General features: G+C 37.9%; 1 protein-coding gene across 1 annotated transcript; it reads right to left on the bottom strand.

Moving 5' to 3' along the window:
* Window positions 1–27,216, bottom strand: LOC150046062 (uncharacterized). Its single transcript, XM_090319110.1, has 14 exons — window positions 26,801–27,216; window positions 23,524–23,638; window positions 23,210–23,383; window positions 20,762–20,868; window positions 17,935–17,996; window positions 13,715–13,788; window positions 11,508–11,640; window positions 9,340–9,490; window positions 6,917–7,094; window positions 6,344–6,387; window positions 4,632–4,761; window positions 2,282–2,569; window positions 1,656–1,717; window positions 1–344 (listed from the first exon to the last, which is right to left on the bottom strand). Exons 1-14 carry the CDS (start codon window positions 27,052–27,054, stop codon window positions 320–322), a joined length of 1,797 nt encoding a protein of 598 aa, XP_090175236.1. The 5' UTR covers window positions 27,055–27,216; the 3' UTR covers window positions 1–319.

Here is a 27,216-nt window from a genome sequence, read left to right on the forward strand (position 1 = left end):
TTTTTTTAAAGGGAAGTTACTTTATTCATACTATTTTCCAAAATTGTATTGTTCATTTAGGTTTCCGTCTCATGAGTTGCACTGTACCTTACTGACATTTTAGTAAGCTTTATTTCTATAATGCTAGACTTACTTATCTAAATTCTGTGACAATGCTTTTTTTTTTTGAAGATCCAATTCTCTAAAATAACACTGTTGACGTATGTGTAGGTCTTCTTTAAGGGAAATTTCTTGAGATATCAGCTTTAGAGGCTTCAGATTCTTTATCTTTATGCTTCAATTCCATATTATGCCTTACTGAAGACAGTTCAACTGCTATTTATGTTCTTGAGCTGTGGCAGTGCCTAAAGAAAATTGAAAGGTTCATTTATGAAATAATCATATGCTGAAAATTTTTTACATATTCTTTCTTTACAGACTCATGCCAGTGTTATATAGAACATATATATATATATATATATATCACAAATGGAATTGAAGGTTGGTGTCAGTGGCTCATGCCTGTATTTCCAGCTATTTGGTGACATCTAACGATTCAAAGATCTAGAGGTTCAAAACCACTCTGGGCAAACAAATGGATGAGACTTCCTTCTCCTGTTAATGAGCAAAATTCTGAAGGTAGACTCTTCAGGATGCACGAAAAGAGTAACACAACATTTTATACTCCTTAACTATGTGCATCTAAACAATGAATGACAAAACTAGAATATTGTATTTAGTAAAGCAGCTCAGGGATTAAGAAGTATCCAGTCAAGACCCTTGTAAGCATTTGCCTTCACCATATGTACCTTCCTTGAGAAATGAAGCACTGAACTTAAGAAACAATACGGAGCAGAAGGTCTAGGGGGAAGATAGTGGAGCTAGGAAAGAGAGGAAGAACGTAAGCAGCTCTCTAGGTAATACATCCTCAACAAGGCATCACAGGTGAGCCTGCCATATTGTGCCTTCTCAAACACTCCCCTCCCCGCTTTCACAGAGACAAAGGGTTTATGTATTTATTTATTTATTTTACTACTTTGGAGATTTAACATTCCCTAGGCTTTCCTTATAGCTCCCTGAAGGGTAGTTTCTCTCTAGAAATCCTCCAGCCGTGACACCAAATAGTCAAGGAAGCCAGATTGTGTCTTGAGTAGTAATGCTAAGGGTAGAAGTAGTAACAGAAGCGTAATCGCTCATAACATAGCTGAGTTTTTAACTTTTCCGCACTGACAAGTAATTGTATAAAAGCATAATTGTGTTAAGAAGAAAAATAATGAGTTATTTATATGACGATATTAAGAGAAAAAAGCCATGTGGAACAATAGCTGTATAAACATATTCTCCCCCCTCCCCCAAAAAAGAGAAAGAATAGAAAACTGTACTAGACTAGTCATTTAAAGGGAGGTTAATTTACTCATACTGTTTTCAAAAGTTGAACTGTTCAGTTAAATTTCCTTTCCTACTAATTTCATTAACCTCTAATACTGAACACTATTTTACAGCCAAGTTAATAGCCTTCATTTATTTTGTATGACTTTACTAAACTCATTCATCTAGTTTTGCTCACAAGGGTGTTTTAAGTTCCGATCCTGTGAAACAGTGCTGTTCCTATGTATTCTTGTTCAAGAAAGTTTACTTGACGTTTCACCTGAGAGAGGTCAGATTTCTTATCTTACCTTACCAACGTAAAATAATTTTCTCTTGACTGCTCTTCATAATTTAGAACTGCAAGTTGTATCTGAGGAAAATTTAAAAGATTAATTTTAAATCAGATCTTGAGCAATTTTTCCTGTATTCCTTCCATATAAATTTGTCAGAACTATGTTTTAACTGTTTCAAAAATGGTGCCGAAATTTAAAGTATTTGTCATCACTATCGACTACATTTCATCTGAAATATTCAACATTTGAATCTAGTTTTGCTTCTGTGTATGATATTAACACTTATGAATGTTACATTGTCTAAAATACTATAAATATAAACTGATAAAATATTACAAAACCAATCAGTAATTTTAAATTGTACAGATAAACAAGAAAATTCAAAAAAATGTATTAAAATCAAGAAAATGTAATTTTATTTCCATTCTGGGAGTTTCATTTTATGCCCATTTGTTTTCAGAAATTAATTGATTTTTGTATCCATATGACTACTCTAAATTGTAAATGTACTTATAACATTAATAGAAACTGAATTACATACTGAGAAAACTAAACTTTGTTATAATGTAAGTAAATAAAACGATTAAGTCTAAAATATAATTACTAGTAAATTAAAAAGTATTACAGATAAACATATTAACCTGCAACTGGTTGATTAGCTTTGATTGTTCTATTAATTTGTTCCTGATCAGTTCCTCTATCTCCTTTGTAAACTGTTTGAGCTTATCCAGGTCTATCTTGTTTGTCTTCATATTACTTTTTGCATCTTCTATTTTTTGTTTCAGCTTGGTTTGTCCCTCTGACAGTACTTCAAGTTTCTTTTGCTGAACTTCCATAAATAATAACTCCTCTATAATGAACCGTCTTTCCTTTGCCTGCTGATGGCGTTTGTGCAATACACACTCCAAGTTTTTTGTACCATCAAAAATCTGCGTAGTAAATGAGTATCTTGGTAAGGAAGAAAAGTAGAAGACTGTCTAACACAAAACCAAAAATAAATATAGGCAAAATGATGATCAATAAAATGTAATCTTTACCAGATTCACAAAATGTCGTCCCTTGAATTACTCAGAAAATCAACATTTCAAACCAATAGAAGGCTAAAAATACATTCTCTACAGTAATCATCTCTGTCATAAATCATTTGTGCTTAATGTTACAAATCTGTTTTCCATGCTTGTTTCATATGTTTCCTTCTTAAAGTGACTCTGATTACAATCTTAGTAGAATTGCAAGTCTACTTAAAAATACTTCAATATATGGTTTCTAATATCATAAGTCATTTTAAATTTTTAAATGTTAATCTGAATTTCATGCCAGAGAGTAATTATTCTCAGTAAAGTGCTAGGTCATGCCCCATGTCCCAGTATAAGTGTGTAGAGATGAGACATAATCCACACATGGTTTTGAACAAAATGGACTGGATTCAATAACATTCTTTTTTTTTTTTTTTTGCCAGTCCTGGGCTTGAGCTCAGGGCCTGAGCACTGCCCTTGGACTTTCTCAAGGCTAGAGCTCTACCATTTGAGCCTCAGCACGACTTCCGGCTTTTTTCTATGTATGTGGTACCAAGGAATCGAACCCGGGTCTTCGTGCATGCTAGGCAAGCACTTTAACCACTAGGCCAAACTCCCAGCCCTCAATAACATTCTTTTATAATAGTTGGTATAATGTTGGCTTTCCCTGTAACACTCCTTCTTTCTTTCCTTCCTTTCTTTCTTTCTTTCTTTCTTTCTTTCTTTCTTTCTTTCTTTCTTTCTTTCTTTCTTTCTTTTCTTTCTTTCTTCCTTTTTATTTTTGCCAGTCCTGGGCTTGAACTCAGCACCTGAGCACTGTCCTTGGGTTTTCTCAAGGCTAGAGCTCTACCACTTGAGCTTCAGCACCACTTCCAACTTTTTTCTATGTATGTGGTATCAAGGAATCTAACCCCGGTCTTTGTGTATGCTAGGCAAGCACTCTATTACTAGACCAAATTCCCGCCATACCCCACCTTTTTTTTTTTTTTTTTTTTTTTGCCAATCCTGCGTGGCTCTTGAATTCAGGGCCTGGGCACTGTCCTTGAAAATAGAACTATTAATTCTCATGACTAGCTATGCCAATAGTTTTACAGTGCTGATCAGAGTAAAGGATAATCATCATTTACTGCTTGTGATGTGTTCAGCCATTGCCTCAGAGGAAAACAGCAAGAAGAAAGGAAATATGCAAACACTTAGAGAAGCGCTCCGAAGTGGAGACAACTCATAGGCCCCCAAACTACATACATGGAAATATAAAATAAATGGTGTGCGGCATATCTAACAAGAAATTGGGCTGTCAATCACCTGTCATGATGCAGACGAATCTTGAGAACACTATGTTAGGTAAAAAGGGCCAGTGACAAAAGAGGCATTCATAAGGAATGTAAACTGCAGGCAAATCTAGAGTAGATAGCAGATTCTCTAAAGATGACCTGGGGAGGGGTGGCTATGAGTGTAGAATGTGATGCTTCATGTCAGGATGACTAATTTTCTAAAATTCGTGATGATACTGTGGTAGGCGTACACTATAGAGTGTCGTGAAACCACAAAGAAGCATGAAATTACCTTGTGTGCAGGACAATGGGAGGAACTACAGATAATCAAGCTTAATGAAATAATCTCACCTCCGAGAGACAAATACCATATATTTTATTTCCTATGCTGAAACTCTTATCTCACAAAAGGACATAGACTTAAAGGGGGATTTCTGGTAGGAGAAGCAAGAGATATAGTAACAGGAAAGAGAGGGCGGTAAGGAGGGTAGGTGTGGACAGTGTCCAAAGATTCGACAATATAAGAACCCATTTAAAAATGTATGCCAGTTTCAAAAGAGGGAGTGGTAAGTGTGGAGACTAAAGAGAGTAACCAAAGGGTTGCACATGGTGAATTTATATTATACATATGTATGCCAATGTCACGATGCAATGCCTTTATACAGCTAAGGTACTACACTAAGAAAATGTATTTAAGTTACCTTTTGTTTCAGAGTTCTTATCTCAGTGTCTTTTACATCTTCAGAACTACTCTCTTCTTCAGTTGAGTGAAATTCTTCATTTTGATTTCCATTATCCTGTTCTTCTGTCTTTTCTGGCAAGTTCTTAGATCTGGAAGAATATACAGATTAGGGAAGAGAAATCTTTTCAAAGTAAGTACATATTCAGTTCTGTCATATAAAAATCTTTCATTTATGATTCTGAGTGGCTTCATTTGAATACATTCAAAGAGACATGATTCTGTGAAATATAGAAAATAGTAGTAATATAAGAAGGTAAAAGATTAAAAAAAAACACTGCTGGGCATTAGTGGCTCATTGTAATGCTAGCTACTCGGGAAGCTGAGATCTGAGGATTGTAGTTAGAACTCAGCCTAGGCAGGAAAGGCATTGAAATTTTTATCTCTAGCCACCCACACACTGGATATGGAGCAGTAGATCAAGCAGAAAGAAGTATGCTAGCTTTAAGCAAAATGCTAGGGACTGTTCCCGGGCCCTCAGTTCAAGTTTCAAGACCAGCATACAAGTAAAAGATAAAAATACTGGAATTATACAAATGAACCTCAAATGTACTAATATTTAATTGTACTAAGTATCATGAAACATTATCTTAGTTACATTGAGAGATCTACATGCAAAGTACACTGTTTGCTTCCAGATGAATATTTTAAAAGGTAAAAATTATCATTATTTTTTGTTAACTGCATTGGGCTTGAATTCAAAGCCTCATGCACTCAAATGCTTCGGCATTTTGGCATGCTGCTGGTCATTTGGAAACGAGTCTCTTAAATTTGTCTGCTTGAGAAGGCACCAAAATTGCTTTTCAGATTTCAGTCTCCTGAATCGCTACAATTAAAGACATATGCCACCAGTGTATAACAAATACTCTTAATGTTTGGAACACTGGCTCTAGAACAAAACACAGCACTCAAAAAGAAGTCAATATAGGGGAATCTTCAGTAGCTTAAAAATAGATCTTTCCTATGATTCTGCCATACTGCTATTAGGCATTTATCCCAAGGAGAAGGTCCCCTGTATATCCACATTTATTGCAATTCTGCTCACAAGAGCAAAATGAGGGGTACAACTGCACATGAATAAAGCAGCTGTGGTATGTATGTATGCACACACACACACACACACACACACACACACACACACAACACAAGAGACTATTCAGGAGAAGGAGACTCAAGAATAGAAAAAGAAAGAGGATGAATGACTGTTACACATCACAAGTATACAGCCAGCAGCACAGAGAAACTCAACAAAAGTTCATGTTCAATGGGGGATGATGGGAAGGAAGAGAAAGACTAGTAGGAGAGGGGCGTGTCTCCTGGAAGCACCAAGATGGCTGAATATTGTCCAAATAAACTATTGGTATCTATGAAAATGGAACAAAGAAACCTGTTGGGGACAAAGCTTCTTTGAGGAAAAGGTGTATGGAGGGTGCTAGAGGGCATGAAATCGATTGGAATAATCATTTACATGGAAGGAGACATAGCAACTGATCAATCATATAAGCCAATACCAAAGAGAGTATTAGGTTTACTATGAGTTTCTCAAGAAACTTTGAAACCTAATTAAGTCTTTTAATGTTGAAAAAGCAATTTGTACTTAGGATTTTCACACCGCCCCCCCAAAAAACCACCCACAAACAAATCAATTAAATGATAGAAATATGAAAATCTTACCCAAGTTGCTCTTGTAACATGAGGCCTTTATCCTTTTCTTCTTCCTGAAAATTTTGTCAGTCAGGGAGTTTAGTTTTTATTTGTCCTATTCAGACTTTGAAAACTATGTAATAAAACTAATTCTAGAAATCTAGAGACTAGCTTGTCTTAAAAATATGTCTTTGATCAGTTTTCAGAGTATGTCTATAAATCTGATGTCAATTGTCAAATTTTAAAAAACTAAGGACTTCTTCCAGCAGCTCAAATGAGTTATGCATGAACCACCGCTTTTCCACAATGCACATTCATTGTTGTCCCTGAGCTTTTCTTTGCTCGTCTAGATCTCTATCACTTCAGCCACAGGATTACAGGTATGAGCCATAAGTCCTTGACAAAGGAGTGATTGAAAACAATAGTTAAATGTGCGTATATTTACCATTAAACCTCAAAATAAGCTAGAACTACTTTTTATAATGGAATTGTGTAATTTCAGACATGTCCTCAGTACTTCACTGGGAGATTGATCACTATACTTAGTTCTTCCTGCCATTTCATAAAATTAAAAATAAGACGACATTACAAAATATGAATTACCTCACTCAAGTTTTCTTTTGGAACCTTCAATTCTATATCTGCTGTCCCAAGACCAACTTCAAATTGTTCCTGCAAGTTCACTTCATTGTTACTTTGCTGCTCTTTTAGCATTAACTCTTCGTAAACATTGTCATGAGATCGACTAGTTTCTCTTTCCTTTCGTTTGTGTAGGAAGTTTCTGTGAAGAAGCAGGATCTTATTATTATTATTATTATTATTATTATTATTATTATATTTTTTGACAATCCTTCCTGCACTTGAACTCAGGGCCTGGGTCCTTTCTCTGGGCATTATCAGCTCATGTCTAATGCTCTACCACTAGAGCCACAACTCCATGCCCAGATTTATTTGAGTGATTAATTGAAGATTAGAGTCTCACAGACTTTCCTTCCCTGGTTGGCTTTGAATCACAAACCACTGATCTCAGCCCCTTGGGTATCTAGGATTATAGGTGTGAGCCACTGGCATCCAGCCCACCTTAAAATTTTAATTTTATTATAAAGAAAAAGATTCATCTAGTAATCTCACTTTTAAGACATTGCTGTGTGTTTTTCATAAAATCTCTATGCTCTGGGGCCAGGAGTTTGGCCTAGTGGTAGAGTGCTTGCCTAGCATGCACAAAGACCCAGGTTCAATTCCTTGGTACCACATACATAGAAAAAAGCCGGAAGTGGTGCTGAGGCTCAGGTGGTAGAGCTGTAGCCTTGAGAAAGTCCAAGGACAGTGCTCAAGCCCTGAGCTCAAGCCTAGGACTGGCAAAAAAAAAAAATCTCTATGCTCTCAAATATTCTTCTTTTCTAGTATTTCAATGAAATTATAAAATGTCATATGTACACATGAAAATGTAGCAATGAAAATCCATTGTTATTTGGTAACTTTTGGTTACAAGTAAATATTGATAACTATTACAGAAAAGAAATTTTGGAATTACTCAATAAGTGAATTTTTAAAATTCATATTTTAATTTAAATTAAGACTTTAGGCCTTATTTGTCCTAAGTTCTTCCTCATGATGCCACTTTATTTGAAGTGAAATAATTTTAGAAAGTATTTGTCTTCAATAAGTTTAACTTTGCTGGAAACATTTTCACTCTCAAGACATACAACTTTATCCCCTGAAACGATTTACTATGTGATATTGTACATCACTCTAATGTACAATTAGAAGGCGCTAATAGTTGCTCTTCCATTTTGTAGCATCTTCTATTTGTTACATTGATTATTATGCAGTTTAAAAACTATTTTAAATCCCTTTAGTAACAGAATAGGTTCTGTTGAGTATATACTAAAATAATACTGGCCTCTCAACACATATATTTGAGTTAATGTTGTCTACATAAGAAAGAAAACTGGTGACAATCTACTTGGTAATCCATTTTCATTTGACTCTTTGTGTGTGTATGGCGGGGGTGGGGGGCAACCCAGAGTTCATTTCACTCTTTAAGTTTCCTGTATTAAGCATATAGCCACAATTAATGGTTTAGTTCAGTGGTAGAGTATTGACCTGTCATTTGCCATGACTTGCATTTAACTAAGGAGCACTAAAGAAACTCTATACGTTAAAATTTTGGCTTTAGAAAAGTTGGCATATGGGCTGGGAATGTGGCTTAGTGGGAGACTGCTTGCCTAGCATGCATGAAGCCCTGGATTCAGTTCCTCAGTATCACACTAAACAGAAAAGGACAGAAGTAGCCCTGTGGTTCAAGTGGTAGAGTGCCAGCCTTGAGCAAAAAGAAGCACAGGGACAATGCCCAAGCCCTGAGTTCAAGCCCCAGGACTGGCAAAGAAAGAATGAAAGAAAGAAAGAAAGACGAAAGAAAGAAAAGTTATCATACATCATACATCAAACACTGTTGATAAAATTGTAACTACATATTAATTTCCTGTGCATGGTTAAAAGGGTTGATGAAAATGTTTTCCACAATTTTCTTACCTTAACCAAATAATTCTTTCTTGAAGTATTCATTCAAATGATTATAAACAAAGGAATCTATTAACATAAACAAGGTTTGATAAAGTAGTCACTGTATTCTATTTTTTTTTTTTGCCAGTCCTGGGCTTGAGCTCAGGGTCTGAGCACTGTCCTTGAACTTTCTCAAGGCTAGAGCTCTACCACTTGAGCCTCAGCACCACTTCCGGCTTTTTTCTATATGTGGTACCGAGGAATCGAACCTGGGTCTTCATGCATGCTAAGCAAGTACTTTAACCACTAGGCCAAACTCCCGGCCCCAGTCACTGTATTCTAAAGCATGCAATAATATTTAATGAGAAGAGAGGAAGATTTATATACAATGAACAGCTATATTACCATTAAAACTGTGAAGAACACACACTTTGGAAGTATTTATGCTTAACTTTACAACATGCCATTGATTTTTCCATCATAGATAAAATTTTCTGCATATCTATGGCATAATACAATACCTCCAGCACTCCATTTTCATGTCCAGTATGTCTTGTTCCGTCTGTAATTTGACCAGATTTCTCTGGTCCTCTTCTAGGTTTTTCTTAAGATCTTTCAACAGTTTTTCATAAATGTGCAATATCTCTGTCCTTTTAAGTATGCTGCAAGAATCTATACCAAGAGGATAATAAAAAGAATTACACAAAAAAATCCTTTGATAAAGGTATATCCAAGTGAAATAGCCTTGCCCATAATTCTTGCTCGTCAGAAGGTTAAGATTAGGAGATTTGGAGTTCAAAGCCAGCTGAGACAAAAGTTGCATGGAATCCATTCTGAAAACACGGCTGAGACCACTGTCCAACATCTGTCACCCTAGCTACGTTTGAAAGTGTAAACCCTGAGGACTGAGATCCAGGCATAGACGCAGCAAACACAAGACAATCTCAAAATAAAGAATAAAAATGTTGGAGACATGGCTGAATGGTTGGGGAGGGGAGGATGCTTCTGGCAAATGTGAGATCTTGATTCAAACATCAGTACAGTTAACATGAAAAGAAATGTACATTTTCACATTTATATACTTCATAATGCGATATGGGCTCAGTGCCTAAGGTGTGAAGCACATTACAATAAGTCATATAGAAAGAAAAAATGAAATCATTGTTATTTATGAATCCTGAAGCCCAATGGAGAAAAAGGCAGATATACATGGAACAATACACATTTTGTCTCATGTAGAAATAAAGCTCCATTCTCTCAGTAAAGAACATAGTTCATCAATACTGTGTGCACATATTCTTTCCAGAAGAAGAAATGTCTACGGAAAAACAAGTTGCATAAACAGGAAGAAGATGGGCCAACAGATACATTCCCACCAGCCTACATCAAGATCCAAGAGACTATTTAGATCTACCTTTGACATGCTCAGTTCACAGGTATGGATTTTTGCTCCTAATGAAACAAAGTCAAAAAAAAAAAAAGAAACATGGGATTTCTTAGATAGCTTTTGTATTTTAATAATGAATGTCTTTTGGCTGGGTGCATGTGGCTCACGTTTTTAATCCTGGCTACTCAGGAGGCTGAGATCTGTGGATCAAGCTTTAAAGCCAGCTTGGGTGAGAAAGTCCTTGAGCCTCTCATCTCCAGTAAACTACTAAAAACTTTTTTTTTCTTTTTTTTGTCAGTCCTGGGCTTGAGCTCAGGGCCTGAGCACTGTCCTTGGACTTTCTCAAGGCTAGAGCTCTACCACTTGAGCCTCAGCACCACTTCTGGCTTTTTTCTATGTATGTGGTACCGAGGAATTGAACCCTGGTCTTCATGCATTCTAGGCAAGCACTTTAACCACTAGGCCAAACTCCCGGCCCCATAAAAACTTTTAAGTCGCATAAAGAACTAAAGGGGAGCTGTGGCTCGAACAATATAGCCCTAACTAGCCCTGCGCTTAAAATTGCAGGACGACACCCAGACAACGAGCTCAAGCCTAAGGACCAGCACACATGAAACAATAAAGATAATAACCATCCCAACTGAATATGATTTCTAGTGTACCTTCTTTGTACTTGACAAGCCATTGCAAAATCCATGTGCATGCTTAAGTGTGTAAATTATCATACCAAAATTTTAACCTCCCTAAAGTTACTAAAAACTCTGAAAATTCTAGTAAGGACAAACATGTAGACAAGTGTAGGAAATAACGCTAGAAGAAGGAGAAAATTACACAGAGGAGAAAAGACTACTAGTAGAGTCTTAAACATTTTTAACTTGGTACTAGTTCGAGGGTAGATCATGGGACCAGGGCCTGTGTTTAAGGGCAGAGAGAACAGCTTTCCATTTCTCTACTCTTCCAGGTCATGCCACCGATAACTTGATCCTACAGTGGCAAAGCACAAACAGACCTGGAGGAACCAAATACACTTGCTGTACTATTCACACCCAGACACGTAGAGTGAATCTGTGCTCGTTAGCTGAGATATTTGACAACTCTCTATTTACATATTCATTGCAAGAGATACTGGGATTTGAACTCAGCCTCGTGTTTGATAACTCTACCACGATTCTGTGTTTATATAAATTGTACTAATGATATGAGCAGCCCTACAGCACATCAATATTCTACAGTTTCATGTTAGTGCAAGACATGGTGGTGTAATCAAGATGAAAAGGCCACACCTTGACACTGTGGTTTTACCTCTAGGCTCCTTTGCCAGCTCTTCGGGTGGAGGGACAACTTCCGCTGTAGACAATTCAGAATACATAGAAGTTTTTTCAGATGATCCAGTTAAGTTGCTAAGGTCATTCAGGCTACTGACCAAGTTTAGGACCTATGAAATTAATAATACTGTTTCAACTTGTCCCTCAAAATTGGTGCAATATATGAAGTGCACAGATTAGGGTTTATTTTTTATGAAAGCAGAAAAGGTATTTTTCTGAAAAGATCTGAAGTTAGCCCAAAGTTTACCTTCACTAATAATTATTCTCTCTAAACCTCTAGTGATTTAAAAGTAAACGTCTTCTAAATGAAAGGATCTCTAGGATATAGAAACATAAGCCATATAATGAGTGATTGTTGTCCTTAAGGTACTATGTTATCTCTCATCTCTTTTGCTGTCCCTTGGTTATCTCATATTGTTACAGTATCTCACTTTGTTACCTGATATATCGGATATATTCGTATTTGGTTATTTGAAATTGGAGAGGGAAGGAGGGAAAACAAGATGAGGGGTGGGGGTCGGGGGAGGGAAATGGGGATCAAGACATGTGAAAGGGTATCAATGTATGGGAATTAATGCACCTTCTATCTGGCAAATATCATGTAACCCTTCTATTAATTACAATAAAAATATATGGAAAAAAAGTAAATGTCTTTACATTCCTAATCTGAACGTATCTTTTATAAACATGTCATTTTTCCTTAACTATCACATTGATTCATTCATCATGGGATGTACATATATACATGTACACATCCATTAATAAACATAGTAGCATCTATTAGTCATGTGTGGGAATTTCCTTTCACAATACCAATTACTGCCTGTAATGCACCTTATCAGATTCATTCCTCTACTACTGTCTCTCATTCCCTTTACTCTCTTTTTGAAACAAATTTCATTGTTCTGTATCCACACATGTACACAATACGGTACCTTGATGATATTTACCCTCCATTACTCTCTCTACTCACCATATCCAGTCTAAAAAAGACTCAGTATTTTAAGTTTACCCCTCACTACTTTTTCTGTCCCCTTTTCCTTTGATGACTGCCTTCTTACTGCAATCAGAACTGCTCAATGCTGTGCAATTGAACTCAATTAAGTACCCTCATTCTTAATTCATCTTTAATAACTCCATTAGCAAGAGCCTAGCTCACCTGATTTGCTGTTTTCATCTCTTTAACCTTCTCTATCACATTATTTCTTTTACCTCCCACCAAAACATTAGCTATTTGTTATCTATGAAATCCATATTCTCCTTATCCTCTAGTAAGCTAAGTCACCACCCCTTCTGCCATATAAAACCATGAATCGATGTAACACTTCATGTTTAACTTATATTTCTCCTTTCTACTATCAGTAATTTTAACCAATGTCATTGAACATAAATATTCTCTTACTGCTATGCTTCTTTTTAGGTACTTGACTTTGTTGAGACTGAATTAGGGTTCAAGGGTCACTGACAAAAAATGCTCAGCCATCAGTGGATTCACTCATAAATTCTACCAGATCTTTCCAGAAGAGCTAACTCCAATCCTCTCTTTCATGAGTCAGAAAACAAAGAAAACATGGAAATAGATAAATATGTAAAGTTTTAGTTTCAGTGAGTTTTTTTCCCCCAATTGTGGGGCTTGAACTCAGGGCCTGAACACTATCCTTAGACTTTTCTCAAGGCTAGAGCTCTACCACTTGAGACACAGCACCACTTCCAGCTTGTTTCTATGTATGTGGTACCGAGGAAATCAAACCCAGGTCTTTGTGCATGCTAGGCAAGTATTCTATCACTAGGCCAAACTCCTGGCCCCAGTTTCAGTGTTTTATAATTCTAGCAATTTCAATAAAGCAGAAAATTTTGCAAGAAATGGAGACATAATGGCCTTATACAATATAAAAGTAAGAAATCAATACTAAATCAGTGATTTCAATCCCATCTATTTATTTATTTATTTATTTATTCATTACTTTTTTTTTTTGCCAATCCTGGGGCTTGAAATCAGGGCCTGAGCACTGTCCTTGGGCTTTCTAAAGGCTAGCTAAAGGCCACCACTTGAGCCAAAACACCAGTTCCAGCTTTTTCTGTGTATGTGGTACTGGGGAATTGAACCCAAGGCTTCATGCATGCTAGGCAAGCACTCTACCACTAGGCCACACTCCCAGCCTCCCCGTTTTTTTTTTTTTATACCTCCGACTGATTGACTTCATACTTGTCAAGCCTCTTCTGTTTTTTCTCTGATATTGATCCCACGTGTGGTACTGCTGAAAAATCCAAATATTTAGTTGAAGACATTTTCTTTTGATTCATTAGCTAAAACAAGATTTTTTAATGACATAGATCTGAAGTGACAAAAGTGGTAACAAGTTATTTTTTATTTTCCAAATTAAAACTGAATTTGCCTTCACCTTTATCTGAATACTTACTTCTTTCTTTAGGAAATATTCTGTATTCCTAAACTGAAATTTATCTCTTAGAGGGAAATGAGGTATCGTCATGTCCAAAGCACAAAATCCTAAGATTCACCTACATATTTATCCATCAGCATGAATGAACAATATTTTTAACTTCAGAAAGAGAATGTTAAACAAGAGAGGTGCTGGTGGCTAAGGCCAATCCTGGCTTCTTAGAAGGGAGAGCTCAGAGAATCATGATTCAGAGCCGGCTTAACCAGTCAAGTCTGAGACTCTGTTTCAGATGAATTGCCACAATACCAGGCTTAAGGCATTATTCAAGAGACAGAGAAATCAAGCTGAGCAAGAGCAGTAAGTTTATGTGTACATATTTAGTGGTAGGTCTAGTTTTCAAATTCCATTACCAACAAGAATACAAAATGCATGAGCTGGGAGTGTGGCCTAGTGGTAGAATGCTCGCATAGCACGCAGGAAGCCTTGGTACCACATACACAGAAAAACCCAGAAGTGGTGCTGTGACTCAAGGCTAGCCTTGACAAAGTTCAAGGACAGTGCACAGGCCCTGAGTTCCAACCCCAGGACAAGGAGGGAAGGAAAGAAGGAAGGAAGAAGGGAAGGAAGGAAGGAAGGAAGGAAGGAAGGAAGGAAGGAAGGAAGAAAAGAGATACAGTAGGAAAAAAATTCTACTATCTGTCTTCCAATGGAAAGTTATTTTCAAAGGAATCCTTAGAATGTTGGTGCTTTAAATCTGTAAGCTTCCTGTTTCCGATCTCAAGTGTTGGTATTACAGATATGAATCACCATGGAAGTCATAGTAGTAATTTAGAAAATATACCAAGCATATTCTTCATCATTAGTGGTTTTCAGAATTACTATTCACTTTTACACATTCATCAAGCTTTAATGTAAGTTTGACATTTTCACCACTTTACAGAAAATATCTGTGTGTGTGTGTGTGTGCCTGTGTGTGTGTGTGGTTGCTGGCACTGGTGTTGTACTCACATCTTTGTGCTCCTGCACTCATTCAAAGCTGGTGTTCTACACTTGAATCACATCTCTTCTGGCATTTTGCTGGTTAATTGGATGTAAGAGTCGTTTGGGTTAATTCACAATCCTGAGTGTCTATGACAGCAAGTATGAACCACCAGTGTGCACGCCTTTTCTTTTTTTTTTTTTCCAGTCCTGGGCTTGAGCTCAGGGCCTGAGCACTGTCCTTGGACTTTCTCAAGGCTAGAGTTCTACCACTTGAGCCTCAGCACCATTTCCAGCTTTTTTCTATGTATATGGTACCGAGGAATCGAACCCGGGTCTTCGTGCATGCTAGGCAAGCACGCTACCACTAGGCCAAATTCCCGGCCCCGGCACGCCTTTTCTTAAGGAAGAATACAAGTCTTTCTTGATTAGGGCTGCCTTTCCCTGGGTGAACAATGTCCTTCTCCTCAAGCATTTCTTCATTGCTTATAGATTATTACATTAATGCATTGAATCGTTTAGTTCTTTACATGTCTATACCTTTTGCTTTTAGACTGGGGAAGAAAATCAAACTATATTCATTTTTTCTCCATCATTTCTCTCTTGTTCCTACTTAGTGTATGAAAGTACGGTTAAATCGTGTCAGGAACGACATGATAGTTACAGCTTCATCTTTAACATACAGGTGACAGAATAGGAAGACAGTGGGACAGGGAGAAGACAGGAGAGAAGCTGAAACTGGGGAGGGGTTTGTATAAAGTCAGGCAGAGTCATCAGCATTTTTATAATTCTGAAGAAGGCAGAAAGAACACTGATATAGACGTAGAATGGTGAAGTAATTTAAATCTGGTAACTTGCTTTTGTGCTGCTCACCTCAAAAGTAGGAAAGATTTCTATGAATCTCGACTTAGAAATGTATATTCTAAAGAGAGGTTCGTGGTCCTTTTGCAAGGTAGATGACTGCGCGCGCTGTGTGGAAGGTGAATGTTGGAAACGTATGAGTCACAATGGAGCAAATCACAGATGAGGCAGGCTTGAAAGGAAGGACTTGAACAGCAATACGGAAAATAGAGAATTACGAGTCATTTTTTAGTAAGAGACCAACGTAGAATGGACGTTTAGTGCTATATCCTGCTCGATCCTTGACAAAAGTGTCAGGTGTGAAATGAGTTGATCCACCACTTGGTTAAGTAAATCGCAGCATTTTCATTTACACCTTACTTCTCAGACATAGAGAAATGCGATTGTTTGCCTCTCAGTGGTTGAGCATGTATTTGTCTCACCTAAAATCTTGGACTGAATCTCTAAGACAACAAATAGCAGTTATCTATCATGAAAAATGTATTCACTGGTTCTGTTTCCATGTATTATCTCTATGTCATGTCAGTCAGCTAAAAGTTTGAGTAAGTATAATTATGGTAACTACATGGTTGTTTTATCCTTAATTTTAAGAACATAGTTTACACAAACGCACTGGACTTCAGAATCAAAATTAGTAATTTTTTTCAGTTATGAAAGGAGAGATTTTTATTTCACATTAATACTTTTCTTTTTTTTTTTTTTTTTTTGCCAGTCTTGGGCTTGGGCTCAGGGCCTGAGCACTGTCCTTGGACTTTCTCAAGGCTAGGGCTCTACCACTTGAGCCTCAGCACCACTTCCAGCTTTTTTTTTTCTGCATATGTGGTACCGAGGAATCGAACCCGGGTCTTCGTGCATGCTAGGCAAGCACTCTACCACTAGGCAAAACTCCCGGCCCCAAACACATTAATATTTTTCTTATAAAATAGAATCATTGGCTTCTACAGTTAATACAAGTATCTGTCAAACAGGATCACAGATTTTCTGGGTTTGAGATTATCTAGAGATTAGGAGAATGAGTTAGGAACATGGCCTGATAGAAATGTATTGAGTTCTGGACTAAATGGTATTTTTCAGTGACAAAAAATGTGAAGGGAAATGCTCATGGCCATCTGAAAGATGTATTTATATTTTGGTTTTTAATTTTAAAGCATTAAATTTATGCACTAATTTGACACAGTTAATTTTATGACATTATGTGTGTGTATGTGTATGTGCGTGTGGATACACACACTCTAGCACTGCTGCTTGATCTAAGGACCTTGTATTCTTGCTTAACTTTGCTCACGGCTAATACTCTTTCCTATGAGACACACCTCCACTTCAGCTTTTCTTTGTTTTTTTTGTGTTTTTTTATATATTTTTTATTGGAATTAATAGAAGGGTTACATGATATTTGCCAGATAGAAGGTGCATTAATTCCCATACATTGATACCCTTTCACATCTCCTGGTCCCCATTTCCCTCCCCCCCCACCCTCACCCCTCATCTTGTTTTCCCCCCTTCCCTATCCAATTTCAAATAACCAAATACAAATATATACCATATATCAGGTAACAAAGTGAGATACTGTAACAATATGCGATAACCAAGGGACAGCAAAAGAGATGAGAGATAACATAGTACCTTAAGGACAACAATCATTCATTATATGGCTTTTGTTTCTATATCCTAGAGGTCCTTTCATTTAGCATCATATTATATGGCCTTAAGTATCAACTTATATTGGAGCTGGGTGCTGGTAGCTCATGCCTATAATCCTAACTACTCAGGAGGCTGAGGTCTGAGGGTACTGGTAAGAATCCAGCTCCAGCAGGAAAGTTCAGGAGACTCATCACCACTGACTACCAAGTAGCAAGAAGCGGTGTAGAGCCTCTTTAAACAAGAGCGAGGCATGAGTGAAAAAGCCAATAGACAGTGGCCAAGCTCTGTGTAATTGTCAGGACAAAAATACACACACACACACACACACACACACACACACACACACAGTGGATTTTAAATTACCTACAATTAAGTTCTATAATTTCTGCAAAATACAAATATTAAGAGAGGCATGCCATTTTCACATAGAATATTTTAACTGCTTCTATGTAATTTCTTTTTGTTCTCATAACATTATGTAGAATAAATGTACCAAGCATAATATATAAGTAGAAATCTTACCTGTATTTCTTCTTGAAGAAGTATTAATTTGCTTTGCCTTATACTCCAAATGTGTTTTTCTCCTTCCAAGTAATTGGAAAATGGCAGATATAGTTAGTGTCCTAATCCAGCTATCAAAAACACCTACCAAATATGCTAAATAGTTAAAAACAACAGCAATAAAGGACTTCAGAGTTAACATCACAACATTTTCTCATATTTTTCAGGCTTGTAAAGGTAGAAATATGTAGTTTATGACTTTCATTTAAGGAAACAAAATATAAGGAGAAATGGTCACGGAAAAAGGGCAAATTATTTCACTCCATGAACTGGATCAACTTGACTCTACAGAAGCTTCCAGAATTCAGAAGAGGTCTTGGCTCCATGAATAGCAGCTGTTTGTTTTTGTTTTGTTTTTCCCAGAATAAGCTCTTCCTTTTTAGAAGCAAATTATATTCAATGATAGTAATATAGTAAGGAAGATACAAGATATAGAAAAAGGGATAGCAAAATAGTAAAACCAAGACAATAATTCATTCCTCCACTATATACTTTTCTGGAATTCCTAATAAAACCAAATTAAAATATTTTCACAGGTTTGATGTTCAAATATTGTATTTATCAGAAAATATTAGGTCTTCATTTGATTATGACAGATGCCTTTTGTCTTATAATTCAGAACAAGTTAATTTTAATCGGTTGTATCTAAGTTTAAACAAAATCACATTCAAGTAAATAATGTAATTGTTTTCTATAGCCAAGTAAATTCTATATCAGCCACACCCAGGGTGGTGAAGTAGCATATGTTAAGATCTGGGTTTGACTACTGCTGTCACTTTCCTATATAGTTCAGATCAACCCCTGCAGAACTTTTAAGAACGATCCCCAAATCCATGAAAGACAATTTAAACAGGGACAGGGTGAGTTCTGATTTCTTCATCTCTCTTGAACCCTAGTATTCTCTAGATCCAGGGCTACATTTGAAGCTCAATTTGAAAATAGGAAATCCTCATGGAGGTTGATTTGCTTGGTAGTTTTTAACTACTGTGGGGGGAAAAAACATTGCTTGAGAGGCCACAGAAAATTAGAAAAGAGCATTTGGTGATCTAGCATAAAGTAAGAATATAAGCCTCACAGCTGGTGGCTTATGTCTGTAATCCTAGCCACACAAAACGTTGGGATCTGAGGATTATAATTCAAAGGCAGCCTGGGAAAGAGAGATTTAATCAACTACCAAAAATGCTAAAAGTGGAGGTGTAGTTCAGACACAGAGTTCTAGATTTCATCACAAAGGCTCAGGGACATACCCAAAACCTGAGTTCAAGTCCCAGGATCAACATCAAACAAGCAAACAACAGCAAAACTCTTTAGAATTTTGTCTGGAAGCAGAAAATAGATGTTGATTTCTTTCTGTAATATTGTTTTAACTTAGTGGTTTATTTAAGAATAAATACTGGGTTGTATTCACCAACAGGAAAGTAAAGCAAACCTATGAAAGGACAGGCAAACATTAGGCTCCACAGAAAGTTCTGTGCAGGAAAGATGGCTCAGGTTTTGCCTTCTGTATATGTAGAAAGCTAGAATTCTGTCTCAATGGCCAAAGCAGAGTATTGTTGCTTTGTGAGCAGTAAAATCACATCATAAAATCAAATTATATATATGGTCTAGAAAATGTTGCATTCTTTGCTTGTATGCTGAGTCAGAAAGGACAATGAGACAATATAAGATTTCATTATTGGACTGCAAGGCTATTTTGACAACTAACCCTGCAGCAACAAAACCAAACAGTAACAAAGAATTCTACTTGTGTCTCCCCTCAGACCCTATCTGACTTGGGAAAGCTGATTACCTTTCTTGATTTAAAGAACCTTTAACATTTTGGGGAAATTTAAGAAAGGTTTTATTTCAAGATCCTAGAGGATTAAAATGATTTGATGCACTTGATTTGATGGACTTGTTTAGACAGAAAAAGCAGATCAGTAACACTGAAGATATGCCACGATTTGTACCTCCTTTTAAAAGGGCTGATACTTTGAGTGAAAATTCTATGCCATCATTAAGAATCTCATTATGAATTAAGAAGTAACCTACAATTGTGGATGAAAGTTATTTGGTCCTCAATGAATATATAAACATAAAATGACATGAACAAAATTTGTATTAAAAAGGAAAAACGTAGGAGCCGGGAGCCTGCGGTTCACGCCTGTAATCCTAGCTATTCAAGAGGCTGAGATCTGAGGATTGCAATTCAAAGCCAGACTGAGCACAAAAGTTCATGAGACTCTTCTCTCCAGTTAGCCACCAAAAAACCAGAAGTGGCACTGTGGCTCAAGTGGTAGAGCAGTAGCCTTGAGCTGAAGAGCTTACACTGTGCCCAGGCACAGAGTTCAAGCTTCATGCTCCACCAAAAAAATAAAACAACCAAAAAACTATTGGTGCATGCTTAGGGTGTTATGAATTTTCCCACATAATATTAGTCTTACCACCTAATCTAAAAGAGTTCATCTATTTGAAGTATTGCACTGCCACCTGAGCCATGATTCCAAGCCTGTTGCTTTCGAACCCTTTTGAATAGTGTCTCACTATGGCTTCCTGCAGAGTTGAGATGGCAGGCTCACATCACTGTGCTCTGGTTACATTTTGCCAAGGCTCTATTCCAGTTAGCTGAAATTTTAGTTGTAAGCCATCAGGCACGGCTTAAATAAAAGTTGCTTAAACCTGCTATTTATTTGGTAGGTTTTCAGGAAGGGTAATTTAATACTCCACTATTTATATGTATTTCCAATCTGAATGATTGCTCCCAATCTAGAACACAACGTATGGTATTAATCTCACCAGCTACCATTACCTTTCTAGCTCATCCACTTCACATTTATTGATGTCCCTCTTCAACGACATGTCTGTCACCTGGTGGGTGCTTTCCTTTTCAGCAGAGGTAATTGCTAAAAGTTCATCCTATAACATAACAATAAACATTTATACTTACCATAGATTGTAGTTCCAAGAGAACGGAAAAATCTAGTGACACACCCTGTGTACGTAAACACAATCCAGAGAATAAATATACATCTTCCTTCTTCAGTTCTGGCCTCCTGCTCCCCCCAGGGACAATTACAGTCTCCAAAATTCACTCCGACATTCACAAATGCCTTGAACCTCAATCCTTTCACAGCATTTGTCATGTTTCACAGCGTTGTGGCATGTTTCAGGCGTGTTTCAGGACAGATAGAATTGCGATTGGGTATGAATGTCCATTTATAAAGGAAATCTCTAACTTTCAATAAATTCTTGTTCTGAAATGTAATTCAGTACACCTCAGGACAGTGATGCTTGTGAAATTACCCAATATTGATTACCATATACTCCATCTGTTTTCAGTTACCCAACATTGTTTATTAAGTTAAGGAATAGTTTCCTGGATTTGTTTAAAACAAACGGCTGAAAGGATTTTATTTAAATGTAGTTGGCTTGAAAAATCATTTGGAAGATATCTGGAAACGCAAAGCCAGTCTGGAAACAATATCTGTAAGTCTCCATCTTTAAAATAATCAACACAGAACTGTGCTGGAAGCTTGCCCTCGAATAGTAGAGAGCCAGATAAACAAGTAAGCCAAGCCAACTGAATGCACTTACCTTCCTAGCCCCAGTGCAGAAAACTAAACAAACTAATACTGGATTCTCCTCTTTCTACTAACTTTCTGGTTTTTCAGTGTCCAATACTGAAATTCTAATGTCAGAGTGATATAAACTTAACAGATACAATGATATTAACTCCCGTTGTGGAAAAAAAAAGTCAATGTTGATTGACTGATGTACTAATGCAGAAAATTCTACTTTACCTCGTCACTTGATAGATAACCTAAGTATTCATAAGGAAGCATGAGATGCTCAAAGGCCAACTTCTATTTACTATTGAGTAAATAGAAGGGTTATCTGAATGGCAATGAGTGACTGAAGGTTGGAACAAGAAGAGTGTCTTTCTAGAAACCTAAACCTATGGCCACTAACATGCCTTTTGCATTCCAGCCACAGAGGGAGAGAAATGAAGAGGGAAAGTTAAAGTAATATTGTTTGGGGGCGAGGGGAGAGATTGCAAGGAAGTATCACATGATCTTCTCTGGGGAATTGTAAAATTTTAAGTCCTGAATCTTGAGGCAATCTTCAAATATCCATGCCTACTACATCTAAAGGATTTGATGAATGAGAAACTTCATAGGAGACCTAGAGGTAAAACACTGAAATATTTGCCTAGGTCTTCCTTCATGCTGAAAAATTCCACTTGAGAACTGAGTCACAGACAAGAGTCACTTGCCTCTCATTTCTCATCTACTGGGCCAATTCCCTTCATCTCTTGGAATTTCAGCCCCAAACCATATAGAGTCAAGGACAATCACTTACTATAATTTCTATTTACTGTCCTGGGTAGGGGTTAAGCAGAGACTATTCAATTCAAAATGTAATTTTATTTCATTATTCAAAAGTATAAACTATCTGCCACCTCCAGCAAGACATTGAAGAAATAGGACACAATTCAGTCTCTTAAAATATTTTGTTGAATGGTAATTATTTTGTACAAATACTTAAAGGTAACAAAATATTGTATTAAAAAAGAGTCATTGGGCCAGGAGCACAGCTTGTGGTAGTGTGCTTGCCTAGCATTCACGAAGCACTGAGTTCAATTCCCTGGAATCACATACACAGAAAAAGGTGGAAGCGGCACTGTGGCTCAAGTGGCAGAATGCTAGGCTTGAGCAAAAAGTGCCCAAGGACAGTGCCTGGGCCTTGAGTTCAAGCCCCAGGACTGGAAAAAAAATCATCACCAAGAGTTTAAAAAAATGGCTTTAAAAGTCCATGATGGCAAAATATTATTAGTTTATCTCCCTCAGATATCCAAAATATTTCAACTAGTCACTTAGTCTGGTAATAGAGTCTTCCTAAAATTAATTTTTCAGCATGATTATACTTGCGACTTATCTCAAACTGAGAATTATGATGCTCAAAATAGAAGACTACCACTAAATCTATACAAGGAATCTGGAGCCAGATGCCAGTGGCTCATGCATGTAATGATAGCTACTCAGGAGGGTGAGATCTGAGGATCATGGTTCAAAGCCAGCCTGGTCACAAAAGTCTTATAAGACTCTTATCTCCAATTAAGCACCAGAAAACTGGATGTGGAGCTGGGACTCAACATAGTAGAGCACTTGCCTTGAGCAGAAGGGCTCAGGGACAGCACCCAGGCCCAGAGTTCAAGCCCCATGACTGACAAAATAAAATAAATTTGGGTGATGCTTACCTTGCTAATACCATCCGTGTTGGCACCATATGAAACCAGAGTAGCAGCTATCTTCATGCTCCCCACAGAAATGGCGTGGTGGAGGGCAGATTTACCACTGGAATCTTTCCTGTTTGGATCAGCGCCATGTTGCAGAAGAATTCTTGTACATTCCTCCTGTTGCCATTGAGAAGCCTGTTGGGATGATACCAAGAAGTGGCTTCTCAGTTCACAGCGTGTTTTCCAAGTTATCTCTAGTTAAACGAGGTAGATTCCATTGGAAGTAGGTGATGAAATCTATCTCAGGTGGAGAGTGTTGGCTACTAACGGGATACCTTCATTAGAGCTGTGTTGCTGTCACCATCGTAAGCATCAATGTCACAATTCATTTCCATTAGCAGGGTCACTACTTCCGGGTGTCCATAGGCACATGCATAATGCAGAGCAGTCCTATGAGGATGAGAGGGCTTCTTAGGACATTGTAGAACATGATCTAAAGCCACATCCTAATTCATGTCAGTGTAAATAAACATTAAGTGGTATGTCATTCATCTGTCTTCATATATACTGAATATATATATTATGTATATATGTATATGTATGTATTATATATATAATATTAGCTATTTCTTACCACTGAAGGAAGAACAATCTAAGTATTTGTGTGTGTGTGTGTGTGTGTGTGTGTGTGTGTGTGTGTGTGTGTGAAATGTGCATATGTGTTCTTGAGGACTGCCTGGAAACTCCTGTAGACAAGAAAAACAAATATTCTACTGACCTGTATTTACAGCCCATGTAGCCTACTGTAGTCTTAAATTAATTAAAATTAAATTGTGTGTGTGTGTGTGTGTGTGTGTGTGTGTGTGAACTCAGGCCTGAGTTCAACCCCTCAAGAAAGGGGAGCATTCTACCACTTGAGCCCTAGCGCCACCTTTTGCTTTTTTGTGGCTAGTAAAATGAGTCTCATCAACTTCCCTGCCTCGGCTGACTTTAAACCTCAATACATAGATGTCAGCACCCTCAGTAGCTAAAATTACAGGCATGAGCCTCCTGGGCCTGGTGGGTTTTCATTTAATTTAAGATTTAAAATTCCCTCCAACTCTTTTCCTTACTAGCTATTTCTCAGGAAAATCTATGCAAAGCAGTTGGATCGTTCTGCGTTCACAACACCAAAGCCCCTGTGAGATTTTATAGTTTCTACTGTTTGTATTACCCATATGATCACTTAGTTCAATAGTGCAAATATTTGAGTTGGCAAGAAGATTTACAGAGTAGTTGGCAATGTTTTCTTTTTTAAAAAGATATTAATATACAAAAATGAAAGGTAAAGATACAAAGACCACTGACATACAAGTACATGTAGTAAATATTATACAAGCATGATATTCTTTTTTTTTTTTTTTTTTTTTGCCAGTCCTGGGCTTGAGCTCAGGGCCTGAGCACTGTCCTTGGACTTTCTCAAGGCTAGAGCTCTACCACTTGAGCCTCAGCACCACTAACGGCCTTTTTCTATGTATGTGGTACGGAGGAATCGAACCCGGGTCTTCATGCATGCTAGGCAAGCACTTTAAGCACTAGGCCAAACTCCCGGCCCAAGCATGATATTCTTATTTTAACTTTATTTACAGAATCTTTTTCAGTCACAGGGCTTGAACTATGGGTGCTGTCCCTGATCTCTTCAGGTCAAGGCTAGAGCTCTACCACCTTGGCCTCAGTGCCACTTCTGGTTTTCTGGTGGTTAGTTGGAGATGAGAGTCTCGCAGTCTTTTGTGCGGAGCTGGCTGTGAACTGCGATCCTCAGATCTCAGCCTCCCGAGTAGCTAGGATTACAGATGGGAGCTACTGGCACCTGGTTTACACAATGATTTTTATGCTTTTCTTTTTCATGCTGACACTGTCTCTGTAGCCCATGTTAGCCTTAATATTGCATTTGTGTCACTTTACCTGGTGCTGGGATAAGAGGGGAATGCCACAAAGCCCAGCAGGCAATTTAATTTCTTTTATTTTTTCATTATTAGGCTGCAGTAGTTTTACAAAAAAATTCAATTTAATATCAGTTTATAAGTACAATGCTTTGGGGCACTGTCCCCTCTTCTCTGTAGCTCCGTCGTAGAGTCAGTATTCAGTATGCCTCAAGTTTGAGGATCAAACACCAGAACAATTAAAAAGAAAAAAAGAAATGCTCATTCAAAGGCAGGTCTTTGCTACCATCAATGTATTTCATGTGCAATGGCAGCTTCTAGTTTCTTTTTGTATGATTTCCCAATAGGTATTTTTTTCATCTGAGCCTCTTATATAGTTTAATTTGTTGAAAAAGAAAAAACAAACTCGTTTTGAAAGGTTGCATATGCAAACCTCTTGTCTCACCTGTACCAGCCTCTGAGTTACTTCCCCAGCACTGACAAAAAGAAACAACAACAATAAAAGCCAAGCGATTATCCTTGAAAGTTTACAGACTTTTTCACTAATAATCTTATTATGCTTTTGTATTACTATGGAGTTTCTCTAATGCCCAGCTCTAAATCTTTACCTACATCTGAGTATTTCTGGATTTTCTATTCTCCTTCACTCATTCATCTAATTTGGATAATAAACCATTCTTTTGTGAAAATAATTGGCATATGTAGAGACAAACAAAGGCAAGTGCAATTGCTTACCACCACCCTCAAAGTTACAGTCGGCACGGATAATGCTAATATTGTTAGTTTACTGGTGATAAAGTGACCAGACTACAAGGAGCTCCCACTGAGACAAAAATAGGGCACCGAGAGGATGCCCTGTGGTAACAGCGGCCTGCAGTCACAGGTGGCGGTCTAGCCCGGCTTTGATTTGGTAGATTGGCTGACAGCCTCTTGAATTACACCAACTATTGAGGGAGAGAGCCTAGAGGAAACACCAAGATGCCACTGAGTTGTGTTAATAGCACTCAACCATCTCCTGTCCAGTGAATTCAAAGCAAAACAAAAGGAACTGACCTTCCCAATTCCAAGTTTCTTGCATGCTCTCACTGCAAACAACACACCCGCACGATTGTGCACTGACACTAAGCGAGTAAGGGGTTTTTATTCCAAGAACCTTGAGGCCAGTAGCAGGCACATATATTACAGGAGGCCTCTTTCCTCTATTGAACCTTGTTGCCATGTCCATACATCAGGCTATATAAACCGTGTCTGTGAAAAATCAAATGCTGTGTCCAGTTAACATTTTGTTCCTGCCATCTTTTTTTTTTTTTTTTTTTGCCAGTCCTGGGGCTTGAACTCGATCTGAGCACTATTCTTGGGCTTTCCTCAAGGCTAGAGCTCTACTGCTTGAGCCACTGCACCACTTCTAGCTTTTTTCTATGTATGTGGTACCAAGGAATCGAATCCGGGTCTTGGTGCATGCTAGACAAGCACTCTACCTCTAGGCCAAGCTCTTGTCCTCCTACCATCATTTTTAAGTGACACTTTTGAAGTCCTTTATGAGAAGAATTAGAAAAGGACCCAGACAGAGGCTGGCAATTGCAGATCTCGAATGGCAACTGGAGATGCCCAGGGTAGAAGAGAGCCCAGCTGCCCTGGAGAAGCCCAGGCCTCTCTCCCTGCCCTCCATCTCAGCTCGCAGCCTCCCCACCTGTGGTTCTTGTCTCTGTCGTTCACGTCGATTTTCCCACGAGAGAGCATCTTCCGCACTTTGGCCACGTCGCCCGCGCTCGCTGCCTTGTGCATCTTTGTGGTGGCTTTGTACTGGGTGAGAATCCTGCGAGAATCAAATCTATCCCCATCCTCAGTGTCACCCCTACAGCACAAGAACTTCCTGCACCGGTGGGTGGTAGAGAAAGGGGGTTCCTCTGGGTCCTGGGACCCCAAACCAGAGCTCTTCTTCATGGCCTTAGATTTCTAATCTCACAAGTGCCATCCCTTACCCTCAGCTTCTCATGATCTACTGACCCCCCCAATGCTCCTGCTTGGGAGTGAGCCGACCCAACCTGGCCGCAGCTTCCCAGAGGGCAGCTCCGCGGGTCAGTACCGGTCAACGGGCCCAGCACT

Source organism: Megascapheus bottae, chromosome 26, assembly GCF_031878675.1.
Source record: "Megascapheus bottae isolate mThoBot1 chromosome 26, mThoBot2.hap1, whole genome shotgun sequence".
NCBI lineage: Eukaryota > Metazoa > Chordata > Mammalia > Rodentia > Geomyidae > Megascapheus > Megascapheus bottae.